The sequence below is a fragment of the Stegostoma tigrinum genome, chromosome 2 (assembly GCF_030684315.1).
Source record: "Stegostoma tigrinum isolate sSteTig4 chromosome 2, sSteTig4.hap1, whole genome shotgun sequence".
NCBI lineage: Eukaryota > Metazoa > Chordata > Chondrichthyes > Orectolobiformes > Stegostomatidae > Stegostoma > Stegostoma tigrinum.
The window spans coordinates 23191317-23205767 of NC_081355.1; the positions used below are offsets into that span (position 1 = coordinate 23191317).

At 40.6% G+C, this 14451-nt stretch overlaps 1 protein-coding gene across 2 annotated transcripts in view; it reads right to left on the reverse strand.

The window, feature by feature from the left end:
- Positions 1-14451, reverse strand: part of pik3r4 (phosphoinositide-3-kinase, regulatory subunit 4) — an 84016-nt gene that overhangs the window by 34946 nt on the left and 34619 nt on the right. For both annotated transcript variants that reach the window (XM_048549648.1, XM_048549642.1), the window contains exons 9-10: positions 9481-9682; positions 1238-1431 (exon numbers count right to left, since the gene is read on the reverse strand). In XM_048549648.1, the coding sequence (XP_048405605.1) occupies positions 1238-1431; positions 9481-9682 (396 nt within the window). The remainder of the gene's footprint in view (positions 1-1237; positions 1432-9480; positions 9683-14451) is intronic.

The following is a 14451-nucleotide window of genomic DNA, read 5'->3' on the forward strand; positions in this document are numbered from 1 at the left end:
TGTTTAATGTGGTATTTAAAATTTGAATGCTTGCTACATTCACAGGTTCCAGTGGTTTTACAGTCATTGTAACACAACCTGGTGGGACCTAGGATGGGCTAGAGCAACAATTCTCAAAATATGGGTCACTACCCTAAATGGGGTGATCGTTTAAAGGTTTTGGGGTTGGGAATTTGGAGACTATAACGGCTGTTGTGGAGCACAGACTCTGTCGAGAAAGTCCTGGGCCAGATCTGAAGTCCCATGATACAAGCACCATTTTTCTCCCCACCCAGCTCAAAGGGAAGGGAGGAAAATTAACAAGTTTCACATAGGCAACCTCAGAGACATCACATTGGAAGTAAGATTTCCATCAACACCAGCTAATTGCTCATTGGATGTCTAACTTCCCAGGCAATTTTTGCAGAGTCAGCTGCATTAGGGTTTTGTATGGTCCTGATCCACAAGTTCAGTCTATGCTGTTGCATTGACTATCTTCCTATTAGAACATTTGGGACATGAAAATTTACAAGTATATAATTTTCATATGTATGACGTTAGTGCGCATTTTTAATAATACACATTGGGCTGGCTACCATCCTGCTGCTTGGTTTTATTTTGACACCCACCTCCTGCTGAACAACAGAAGTCCATCTTCCTCTCCCTTCACAGTTCTCATACACTCTAAATTTTCACTCTTATAGGCACGGCGCATTTGTGGCACTAAAATGTGATAACACAAACTTATTCCCTCTGCATGCGCTCATAAGCACACACATCACACATCCCATACCCACACCCATCCAGGAACTGCCCCTAGAAATTTGAAGATTAAAAGTTGCTGAGGATGAGTTTGGGATAGCTGTGAAGATGGTAAAATGCACTACCTTACCAACCTGTCCAGAAACCTGCTGCCTTACTGTTGGGGTCTCACTCTAAACCAACCGGATCTTTGGGGCTCGGACTTTCTCCAGAGCCAAGAACCCACCACATGCTTCCGTGCCTGTAAATGGAGGCACAAAATATAGGTCGTTTAAAAATTACAGAGCTGCTACCAAAGGCAAAAGCTCCAAGTTGAGCCTGAGGCCCCATGCCAAAGGCTTGGGCTCTGGCACTTTGCACCCCATGCAGTTCCTATTTTCCAGGCCTTGCCAATGTTGTTATCAAATAGGAACTAGGAAAAAGTAGTCAGTCAATGCTATGCAAAGTAACAACAGAAGAAAAAAGTTATTGTAAATTCAATAAAGCATCTACTAACCTGTTGCAAAGCTGGATTAATAGTGATCATCATCCCTGGTGACGACTCCGATCGTAGACTCTTTCCAGTGGTATTTTCTTGGTCAGCAGGAGCTGTAAGAACTTTAGGTTGAACAATATTTGAAGGTTCAAGGGAGCCAAACATGCTCTTCCATTCTTCATTCAAATTGGAGTCTTGTTTCACATGTCTTCTTGCTGAAATTGAATACCAGAATTCAAAATTTAAGTTTAGCTGTTTAATTAATTTCTAAAATCCTACTATTGATGAGCTATGAATAGGTGGACTTCAGATTCATAACTCATTACAACTATATCCAGATTTTTAAGTTTGATTTTGTACTTAGTTTGGCAACAATGTGATGTATTCCAATTGAGAAATGAACTTCTGATCCTAAGTCTGCTATATTTTGTTCGAATTTGGGCCTGATTTTTAAGCCAATCTGCCCCATTCCACATTTAAAAACCCAAAACCAGTCCAATTTTTCAGGATCAACCACTACAAATGTTAAAATTCAAACAGAAAGAAAATTCAAAAATTGTTTAAATGGAACCTTATCAGAATGATGCCTCAAAAGGCAAAAAATTTATTTGAAAAAAGATATTTGGCCAATTTATTTACTAAAATTGAGCTATCCTGAAACTCAATCACATAATTATTAACGCTGGGAACTCATCTGATACCCAGGTATGAGCTGGTTTTAGGAGAAACTATTTTAAAAACCCCGTAAGTTCTGCTGAAATCAAATTCTAACAAAAGAGTATAGCGAATGCAAAGCTATATTATTCAGCACATATTTACAAAAACATCTATTTCAGTCTTGCAGGACTTTTTATTTTATGCTCAAAGACAAAAACAAATGTACATTGATGTTGCAATTTCAAAGGTTCAATGCACTAAGTATTGAATGTCTAACACTGTTTTCAATAATGCAGCACAATGGTTTACAAGTCATATATGGAGCTTTGAAACAAGTAAACTCATCCAGGCGTGGGAGTGTCTAAGAATAACAAAACCATGGATAGCTGCTGCAAACCTCCATCCACCGATCAACTACGTACATGTTGAAACGTTTTTCAACATACAGATAGAGAACAAAAATGGGTCACATTCAAGAATTCAAAAAGGCACACACCTGTATTTAGTGACTGTTTTAAAAGTCACTATATTAAATAGGCAAAGATAGTGTTGAACACAGAATAGAGAAAAGCCAGTTCCTACTGGAAATTTGTATCAGAGATAATGGGAACTGCAGATGCTGGAGAATCCAAGATAATAAAGTGTGAAGCTGGATGAACACAGCAGGCCAAGCAGCATCTCAGGAGCACAAAAGCTGACGTTTCAGGCCTAGACCCTTCATCAGAGAGGGGGATGGGGTGAGGGTTCTGGAATAAATAGGGAGAGATGGGGAGGCGGACCGAAGATGGAGAGAAAAGAAGATAGGTGGAGAGGAGAGTATAGGTGGGGAGGTAGGGAGGGGATAGGTCAGTCCAGGGAAGACGGACAGGTCAAGGATGTGGGATGAGGTTAGTAGGTAGGAAATGGAAGTGCGGCTTGGAGGTGGGAGGAAGGGATGGGTGAGAGGAAGAACAGGTTAGGGAGGCAGAGACAGGCTGGGCTGGTTCTGGGATGCAGTAGGGGGAGGGGATGAACTGGGCTGGTTTTGGGATGTGGTGGGGGAAGGGGAGATTTTGAAGCTGGTGAAGTCCATATTGATACCATTGGGCTGCAGGGTTCCCAAGCTTAATATAAGTTGCTGTTCCTGCAACTTTCGGGTGGCATCATTGTGGCACTGCAGGAGGCCCATGATGGACATGTCATCTAAAGAATGGGAGGGGGGAGTTAAAATGGTACGCGACTGGGGGGTGCAGTTGTTTATTGCAAACCGAGCGGAGGTGTTCTACAAAGTGGTCCCCAAGCGTCTGCTTGGTTTCCCCAATGTAGAGGAAGCCACACTGGGTACAATGGATACAGTATACCACATTGGCAGATGCCTGCACACTCCCCCTCCCATTCTTTAGACGACATGTCCATCATGGGCCTCCTCCAGTGCCACAATGATGTCACCCGAAGGTTGCAAGAACAGCAACTCATATTCCGCTTGGGAACCCTGCAGCCCAATGGTATCAATGTGGACTTCACCAGCTTCAAACTCTCCCCTTCCCCCGCCGCATCCCAAAGCCAGCCCAGCTCATCCCCTCCCCCCCACTGCATCCCAAAACCAGTCCAGCCTGTCTCCGCCTCCCTAATCTGTTCTTCCTCTCACCCATCCCTTCCTCCCACCTCAAGCTGCACCTCCATTTCCTACCTACTAATCTCATCCCACCTCCTTGTCCTGTCTGTCTTCCCTGGACTGACCTATCCCCTCCCTACCTCACCACGTATACTCTCCTCTCCAACTATCTTCTTTTCTCTCCATCTTCAGTCCGCCTCCCCCTCTCTCCCTATTTATTCCAGAACCCTCTCCCCATCCCCCTCTTTGATGAATGGTCTAGGCCCGAAACGTCAGCTTTTGTGTTCCTGAGATGCTGCTTGGCCTGCTGTGTTCATCCAGCTTCACACTTTATTATCCTACTGGAAATTTGTAGTTTTTGCCCTCGTAATTGCTAACTCATTATCTTTCTATAATCTGGCATCTTCGATCTGTAGGGACATTGCATTCAAACCAGCATAAAAAGGAACAGATGACCAGATGCCTACTTCAGCTAATTCTGAGCAAAGGAAACCGTCAACATACATTGTGCATGAGATGGAGCTAAAGATTCCAGTTCAACAATGGAAAAATGCTGGAGGAATTCAGCAGATCTCATAATAACCACGGAGAGAAAGCAGAGTTCACATTTCGAGTCTGGTGGCCCTTCTCTCCACAGTTGCAGCTAGACCTGCAATTTCTGTTTTTGTTTCAGATTTCTAATATTCGCAATTGTTTCATTTTAAAGATTCAAGTTATCTGCTACAGAACACAACAGAATGAGGCCAGGACATCAAAATCCACCATGTGAGTCAAATGGCCAGTGCACTCAGCCCCAGTCTTGCAACTGAAGCTGGCCTGTTTGAATTGCCTTTAGTTGCATACTTACTACTTCAATCTTTTAACACCAGAGCAATCAACAATAAAAGCTGCTCTGGGCTTAGCTATGCATGCCTCTAGTTCTGAATTCATTCAGAAGTATGACTTGGAAAAAAAATGTACCTTGCCTGCAGACTGAGTCTATTCCCAATTTACAACTGCTGAACCTTCAAATGCAATTCTACTACATAGAAGTTTGGGAAAAAGGAGGCAGACAAATGAAAAGGAGCACTCAATGAATATGGACATCACTGGGATGATGGAAGATATGCGATTTATTTATTAATATTACTTTTAGGGTTTGGATTTCAAGACAGTGACATATGGGTGTTGATTACCTTTTGTGAATGGTATCATTCAAAACATGACTAGGTTATCCATTTCTTTGGGAAGTGACCTATTTCCAGCATGTTTCAGATAGCAGGTGGTTAACACTTGAGGGATTCAAAGGAAAACTTTGTATGCTGTTGGATTACATAAAGTTGGAGGCCATTAACTTGCTTTTTGTTCAAATTAAACGAGGATTATCTGGTCAGAAAATAGAGATTGGGAAGTTTTTAAAACAGCAGGCCAGAGGAGCATTGCTTCTATCCTAGGAAGCAGTTTTCAAAATTAGGGAATAAGTTAAATTCTTTCTGCTGAGTTGAGTTATATTATATAAAACTCACAGATCAGGAATGTTCGATTAGAAACTAATCAGGTTACTGTGTATTTTCCAGGTTTTCACCATAGTTCACAGGGCAAAAACTTCAGAGAATCAATTAAGTAAAATTTAAAGATTTGATATTAAAAGGTCATTTTATGGTTGGTTTTCTGTAATGATAATGTCAGGAAACAGGTTGAAATTTTATTTTGCTGCACATTGAGAACTTTCCAATAGGCTTGTACATTTAGATTGTTCAGATTTTATTTATTATTATAAAAGAACTATATTGCTGTTCTGTTGTCAAAGAAAATCTACAGCCTAGTCCGAATGCATCTCAGTGACTAAACTACACCTTAAAATAACTTCTTCAAAAAAATCATTCAGGCCAGGTTTAAATCTAGGATCCATGTATCCAGTGGTACCATTAGTTGGGATCATAACACTGAAGTCTTCTTTATATGAATTAATGCTAGTCTTTTAACTCATAATTATAACTTTTTCTGCATGCGTGTGCATGCACAATGGAGGGTCAGGGAGAGACAGCATAAGAGGGTGGGGGAGGGGTGTGTGTAAGGGGTGAGGGAATTTGCATTGGAGAGGATATATGCTACGAAATTATTCCCTGGGTTGAATGCTTTATGCTTATTGGTCTTACAACACCTTCTTTAGAGTTTGTTGCTTATCTTTTAAAAACTGGACTCCACAAATACTAGGTAGGGAAACAGACCACTGCCTTTTGTTTTAAGAAAAATGAAAATGAGAAACAAAATTGAAAATCACCTGTGTTACAGATACTACAGAAGATCAACAAAAATACTTTAGCTTTATTCTCTTTCTTGTTCATGGCTGCTGGAAAGGGCAAGTTATAACTTCACCTTTTAGAAGGCTACGAGGAGCAACAAAGCAGTGACTAGCAGTTACTGGTGACTAATTTGTACTTAAGTTCTAGCTACTGAAAGTTTGGATTTCCAGGCTCCAGACATTCATTTTGCGATTAGTAGATGAACAGCACTTTCATCTTACAGCTTCCCGTGAATCTTATGAGGGATGATTGCTTGGTAATTTACCGTGATTAGCAATCAACAGTATCAGTTTCTGAATGGATAAAAGCAAAATCTTACGATGGATGCTGGAGATTTGGAATAAAAGCAAAGTGCTGGGGAAACTCAGCAGGCCTGGCAGCATCTGCGATGAATTTGAAACACACTTGCTTTCAATCTGACTCCATATGAATATGGGACCTTGCAGGGCAAACAAGAGAATATATCTTTAAACATATTGAATGTCTCAGTAAAAACATTTCAATGTTTAAAATAGGAACTGGTAACAATAGCTCAATGTTAAATGATGCACAAAAAGTGAAGTAATAGTAAAATGGGATTGAGAGAAAGATAGAAACAAAGTAGGAAAAAAATACTAATGATTAAAATCTGAAGGAATCAAGTTGTACTTTTAAAATTAATCAGTTATACAGGTTTTGTTCAGCAGTAATTAAGAGTTACTACACCATTAAAATATAATTTGAGTTAATAGCCCATATTGGTGCATTTAGGGAGCTCACATCAGGTACGTAACGCAATGTTGTGATTTAAATGCAAGATACCTATGTATATAAAGGAATAGGATTTGATTTAACCTCATGATCAAAGGTTTTGGATTCTGTTCACTTGGAGAGACGGCTTGCAGAATTGGATCACAGCTAGGAGTACCGAAATGGTTAAAATGATTCCTTCCGGGGTTGCTCTAAGGATTGATTCATCAGGTAGACAGCACTTTTGATTGCCTAACTATATAATGTAGGATTTCTACTCTTAACTGGTTTTCATGATTATATTAGGAAACAGCAAACCAAGGCAGTTTTGAGATCAGGAAAGAAAATAATTATGAGAGGATAAAAACACATTGGCATGTGTTGTTTTGAAAGAATCTCTCCTTTCTGGGAAACCTCTTCACAATAACACTTGTCACTCCACAATAACACAAAGGACAGCAGTAACAATAGTGATAATATCAACTAGGCTCGTAACCCAGAGGTCTAGGCTAGTGTTTGAATCCTATGATGGCCAAGGGTGAAATTTGAGCTCAATTAAAATTCTCTGCAATTATGCTAGTCTTAGAGTGACCATGAAACCATTGTCATTCTTATCCAAGGAGAGCTACAACACTGGCGATCTGGAAAACTGCCCAGGTACATTTTATCCACAAAATGCAGGACAAATCTGACCTCGCCAAAAACCACTCCATGAATCTATCCTCAAGCTTCAGCAAACGTTCAAAGAGGCCATCGGTGCTGTACGACCACTCAGCAATAGCCTGCTCACTGACACTCAGTTTGGGTTCCACAGGGCCACTCAACTCCTGACCTGATTACAACTTTTTGACTAAACATGGACAAAACAGCTGAACTTTGGAGGTGAACATTGCCTGTTCCTGACATCAAGGCAGCAGTGGATCAAGTTTTAAGTATTACTAAGCAAAACTATAGCCAATGGAAATCTGCTAGTTGGAGTCATACCAAACAAGGAAAGACAGTTGAGTTTGTTGGACTTCAACTATATCAGACCCAGATCATCACTGCAGGAGTTCCTCAGGGTAGGTATTTTGTAATTAAACACTAAATCAAATCCACAGTATCAGCAATCAGACTAGCTCCTGGAGCAGGTAGGACTTAAACCCAGGCCTCCTGGCTCAGATGAGGGGCACTACCACAGCACTACAGGCACCCTACAAGCAAACTGTTTAGCTAAGTTCTGTGACAGATCTGCTGAGTCTGACCAGACCATTTGAAAAGTCCTGGCCCAACCACCTTCAACAGTCAAGGATTCCCCTGTCACAGATCAGCAGCGGGATGTTCACTGATGATTGCACAATGTTCAGCACCACTTGCAACTCCTCAGACACTACAGTGATTCATATCCACATGCAGTAGGATCTCCATCAGACTTGGGCTAAGTGGCAAGTAAACAATCATGCCACAAGTGCCAGGCAATGGTCACCTCAAACAAGAGGGAATCTAACTATCTTCAGTTGACATTCAATAGCATTACTATCATTGAATTCCCCCATTTTCAATATCCCGGGGGTTATCACTAACCAGAGATGGAACTGGACCGACTATTTAATACTGTATCAACAAGTCAGGGACCAAAAATTCTACGGTAAGCAAGTCACCTCTTGTCTCCCTAAAACCCAACCATCGACAAGGCATAGGTCATCTGTGATGGAACTCTCTCCACTTGATTTCAAGATACACAAGAAGCTCATCGCCATCCAGTGCAAAGAAGCTGGCTGGATTGGCAGTCCATCTACCAACTTCAACATTCACTTTCTTCACCACTGACACACAGGGGCAATGTGCATCAGCTATAAGATGCACTGCAGCAACTCACTAAAGCTTTTTTGACAATACTGCAAATCCATGATCCCTCCCACTTAGGACAAAGGTATCAGATACATGGGAACACCAGCAACTTGCCCTTCAAATTTCACACCATCATGACGTGAAAATATATCATTCTCTCCATTGTTGTTGGATCAGAATTCTGGAATCTCTCTTCCTAACAATTACACCATTGTACCGGGACAAAGAAGACATAACTGTATCACTTATTCCTCTTTACGTTTACTGTTTAAAGATTTTGCGTACATTGCTTGATAATCTTGGTGACATGAAATAAGCGCAAAAAAAAACTAAACCATAATCCACTGTGTCAGAAATCAAACTAGCTATCACACAAAATATCTTCGTTAGGTACTAGTGTCAAAAACCTGTGGGGTAGTAGGGCAACTCAGATAGCAGCTTACAGATTTGTATGTCAATTAGCTGCTTTTGTGTGCTCATTGAATGTTGCCATCTATTTGTTTTCTAATACCAATGAGTGCTGATTACATCACTATTTTGAGCGAAATGTCTGGGCTTTAATGTTTTGTATCATCAATATACTATGAGACTTGATGACCACTTCAAACCAGAAAAGAAAAAGGAAACCAAGGTGCTGCGCTCATTATTAGGCCCCCAAAAATTTAGGACCACATCAATATGATAGTTGGTACAAACACTTCATCATAGGATCCATACAGCGTGGAAACAGGCCATTCAGCCCAATAAGTCCACACTGCCCCTTTGAAGAGCATCCCACACCGAATCATTTCCCTACCCCTGCATTTCCCCATATCTAACCCACCTAACCCAAATATCCCTAGACACTACAAGGAATTTAGCATGGCCAATCCACCTAACCTGCACATCTTTGGACTGTGGGAGAAAACTGCAGCACCCGGAGGAAACCCACACAGTCACCCGAGTTCCTGGCACTGAGAGGCAGTAGTGCTAACCACTGAGCCACTGTACCGCCCACTTAAATGCTCTGTATTTAAAATGCATCTATAGCTCATACTTTTATTTTGAAATTGAGCATCAAAATATTGCACCAGCTCTCAATACTCAACAAGAATATTCATATGTTTACACTAGATTCATATTGTAATCTCATACTTTTTATTTCTCCGATTATAAATAAAAACACCTACCTCTTTTATCATCATTTTCTTGTTTTGTCTTGACAAGATCAATGTGTCTTCCAGGAATGCCAAGAGCAGCCAAGTCAATTACACCACTCTCTGCGCTGTCATTCATGTGACTTTGGTCCACCACATTGGCTTTGGCCTTGCTTGATTTAAGCATGAAATCCTTTAGAGCTAATAGCTTGTCTTCATCTGCTTCAGTCATCCCCTATGTTAAAACAAACAATTAATCTTTTTTTTCATAATGTGTGTCGCCAGCACAGGAAACTTATGCCACCATTGAAATGGCTGCCAATTATTGTTTCACATTGGTGCTGTTGTACCCACGATGTCACACTATAAGTATGCATTCTAATGAAGGTCTGGTAAAACAGTAAAGATAAAATGTAGATACCATGTTATTTGTTGCTTTTTTTTTGCAATGTCCTGAAACAATTTTACTTTCACTCTGTAATGCAGAGTGAATATAATGTAATGGCACCTATTTGGACAATGGATGGATTCAGTCTTTGGATTTGAAGCTAATCAGAGGACTCTTTAACCCTCCCACTTGAAGATGTTTTGTGGTGTAGTTGTTTTTGGAGGAAGGAAAATATTTGCAGGTAATCTCCTGGATTATCCAAAATTTTGAATTTTAGAAAACAGTTTGTTTTACTGGCATCACACTAATTGCAATCACTCAAATTGTACATTTGACAGTGCTCCATTGAGCAGTGAGGGTGGTCACACATAGAGACCAATTTTCTCCCCATTCACCCTAACCCCAACCCATTTATTAAGGGATTGTCTCATGAACAAAGGCTAAACAGGCTGAAGTTGGAACTTTACTCACTGGAGCTTAGAGAGTGAGAGTTGATCTCCTTGAACCATAAGGATTCTTAAAGGGGCTTGACAGAGTAAAGGCTTGGAGAATTCTCCCATTGGGCATAGTCTCAAAATGCAGCGGTGCCAATAAAAGACTGAGGATGAAGACAAATTCCCTCTCTAGATAGTTAAAATTCTTTGGTAGTCCTTGCCACCAAGGGTTGTGAAGGCAGAGCCTTGTGTACATTTAGGGCTGAGATGATTCTCCTACTAATCAAGAATCCAAGGATTATTGAAGAGGGCAGGAAGAGGCATACGAGGAATACTGGCCCTGCTATAATCCTACTGAATGGCAGAGCAGACTAGAGGGGCCAAAACAGCCTTCTCCTGTTCTTATTTCTTATGGTCTAATAAAACTTTAGGTAATCTGGGAAGCAGGTTGAAGATAGTAAGGACTGCAGAGGCTAGAAGCTATAGTCAATAAATGCAGAGCTCTGGAAAAGCACAGCTGGTCAGGTAGCATTAGAGAAGCAGGCAAATTAACATCTGGGGCCGAACACTGATTTTCCTGCTCCTTGGATGCTCTGACCAGCTGTGCTTTTCCAGCTCCAGATTTATTGAATCTGGAAAGCAAAGCTATTGCAATTTTCTGAAGCACAGCCAAGGAGCTAACGCACTTAAGTGCCACCATTGAAAGAAGACTGAAATTACATGATAATAATTACTAATGTGGGCGCAAGGTCTTGCATTGGAAAAAACAGTGTTGACCAATTCCGATTGCAGATATAAAAGAGTGGGCTGCAGTAAAAATTAAACCAAACTTCAATACAATGTTAAAAATTTGTTAACAAAAACCCCAAAGAACTGCAGATGCTGGAAATCAGAAACAAAAACAGAAATTACTGGAAAAAATATTTATGACCAAACACCAATTCTGCTTTCTCACAGATGCTGCCAGACCTGCTGCGTTTTTTTGTTAATTTCTGTTTTTATTTTTATTAAAAATGTGCTAACTTGTTGATGCTCGAAGTTTGAGCACTAACTGAAATGTGAATAAATCCATGTTGCCAAGAGATAAGTTTTATATTGTGGTCGCATCACAATGATTTTGGACTGGAGGCTTGTGTTCCACAGAGATAAGTGCTGGGTCCACAGTTGGTTGTCATTTATATAAATGATTTGGATGAGTACGCAGGAAACCCTGTTAGTAAATTTGCAGATGACACCAAAATAGTAGACAGTGAGGAAGCTTAACTAAGATTACAAAAAGGGAACTTGATCAATTGGGCCAATAGGCTCAGGAATAGCAGATGGAGTTTTAGATAAAACACGAGATGTTGCATTTTGGCAAGACAGGATCAGGACTTACACGGTTAATGATAGGGGCCTGGGGAGCTTTGGAGAAGAGAGCGAGCTAGGAGTTCAGGTAAACAGTTCATTGAAATTTGCATCACAGGTGGCGTGGTAAAGAGGGTGTTTGGCACACTTATCTTCATTGCTCAACCAGTGACTACAGGAGTTGGGAAGTCATATGGCAGTTATATAAAATGTTGGTGAGGCTACTTCTGAAGTACTGTATGCAGTTCTGGTCTCCTTGCTATACAAAGGATATTTTAAATTGGACAGGATGCAGAAAAGATTTACGTGCATGTTACCGGGATTGCAGGGTTTGAACTAAAAGGATAGGCTGGATAAGTTGGCACATTTTTCTGCTGGAGTGCAGGAAGCTGAGGGGTAACCTTATAGAAGCTTATAAAATCACAGAGGGGCATAGATCAGGTGAATAGGGTTGGGGAGTTCAAAACTCAAGGGCATAATTTTTAAGTAAGAGGAGAAAGATTTAAAAGGGGCCTGAGGGGCACCATTTTTGACATAGTGTGGTTCATAAGTGGAATGACCTGCCAGAGGAGGTGGTAGATACAAGTACAGTTACAGTTAGTTACAATATCTAAAAGATATTTGGACAGGTACATGAATAGGAAAGAGGGATATGGGCCAACCATAGGCAAGCTGCACTACTTTAGTTTGAGAAACTTGGTCCGCATGGATGACTTGGACTGAAGAGTCCGTTTCCATGCTCTATGACTAAGTAACAAAGCCATTGTCCCATCTGTCATACTCTTTTGAAACATGTTATTAGCTTCCTCACCGTAATTCTGGAACAAAGAACCCTTTTCCTTGCATGAATTTAGCCAGCTCCTACTCAATGTGCTACACAGTGCCTGGTCAACAGTCTGGTGAGAAGCTATCCAGAATTTTAGAACTGATAAAATGACAAAATTTGCTGTAGTTTATGTTCCAAGTATTCCCACTTTAGTGAAGTTCAATTCTTCCCTCTGACAGCATTTAATTAGTCTCTTCTACCCTATACATTTCCATTATTTTCGATTTGGCTTCTCATGTTTGATCATCTATACATCAAGATTTCCTTCTAACCACATCTCCTTCCTTAGTAACGATGTCCAGCTTCAACTTATCCCAAGAGGATTCCAAATTTCACCCTTCATGTGTCAGATCCACCATTAATCAGAAAGATCTCCTAGGAATTCAGCTCTTCTTCAATAGCTGTTCTTACTGCACCCAGAGATCAACACTCAATGTCATACGCTACCACAAATATATACTCAATCTTCCTTTACCATTGCTTGTTTGAATTTCTCTCATTTAATTTGCATTTTTTCTTTTCGAAAGCTGCTGATTACTCTGCCATTTACTGACACGTAATCAATTCTTTTGGCTTTGAAAACTTACGTCATCGAATCATTCCTGCTTACAACTCGTTCATACATCTTTTCCTTGTTCTTTTCCCTCGCCTCACATCTGCTTAAAATCTGTTATATACTTTTTCCCATATCTGCTGAAAGGGCATTATCCTAAAATATTAACTCTCCACACGTACAGAAACACTCTGCAGGTCTAGCTGTGTCAACGTATTTCTAAATTAGGCAGCTGACAACTTTTTTTTGTTTGTTTAGATATTCACTAAATTTATAACTGTTGTACCTATGTAATCTGCACCTCCTCCACAGTAACACTTCACACTGGAGCCCCACACCCCCGCCCCGCAGAAGAGGTGACCTCAGCACCCTTCTGTACTCCCTCTACAACTATGTTTGTGTTGGCATATTCTAAACGAATGACATCTACCAGTTCATTGACAACACCACTGTAGTGGGATGGATATCTAACAACAATGAATCAAAATACAGTAGGGAGACATAGGGCTTGGTGATGTGTTGCAATGAAAAACAAACAAATAGTCTCTCAACATCTCCAAAACTAAAATAAAAAACTGCTCGACTTCAGAAATAAAAGCAGGAGAACATATCCCCATTTACATCAATGGAACAGAGCTTGAGAGTGAAGAGTATCAAGTTCCTCAGAGTGATCATAACTGACGACCTGTCCTGCACTTCCCATGTAAATGTGACAGTCAAGAAACACAACACCTATTCTTCCTCAGGCAGCTCAGGAAATTTGGCATGTCCATAAAGACCCTCACCAATTTCTACTTATGCATCACTGAAAGCATGCAGTCTGGGTGTATAATGGCCTGCTATGGCAACTGCTCTGCCCAAGACCATAAGAAACCACAGAAGGTGGTGTGCACAGCCCAAGTTTCCATCCACTGACTCTATTTACACAGTTTGCTGCCACAGAAGGGCAGCTACCATCATCAAAGACCCATCACACCCTGGTAATTACCCCCGACAACCGTTTTGTAAGGCAGAAGATACAGAGGCCTGAACACACGCACAAGGTGGTTCAAGAACAGTTCTTTCCAACCATGATCAGACTGTTGAATGGACTCTAGCCTCAAATAATGTCACCTGAATGCCTCAAAGTCCTTTGGTCTGTACATCCCTTGCTTGCTATGATCTGCCTGTAATGCTCACCAAAGCTTTTCACAGCAAGCAAATTTAATTGAATCTGATAATAAAGTAGATTTTGAGAAAAAACCATTCTTCAGCATAGAACCTGGAAAAGGATAGCGTTGTACATTGTATTTGAGCAACAAAGCAAATATTTTCACTGAAAAAGTCAAACAAATACTACAATCTACAGAAAAGGACAACTGAAATAAATGCAAATTCATACTGGGCATGCACAGTTCTGAAAAGGAGTCACCGGACCCAAAATGTTAATTCCGATTTCTCTCCACAGATGCTGCCA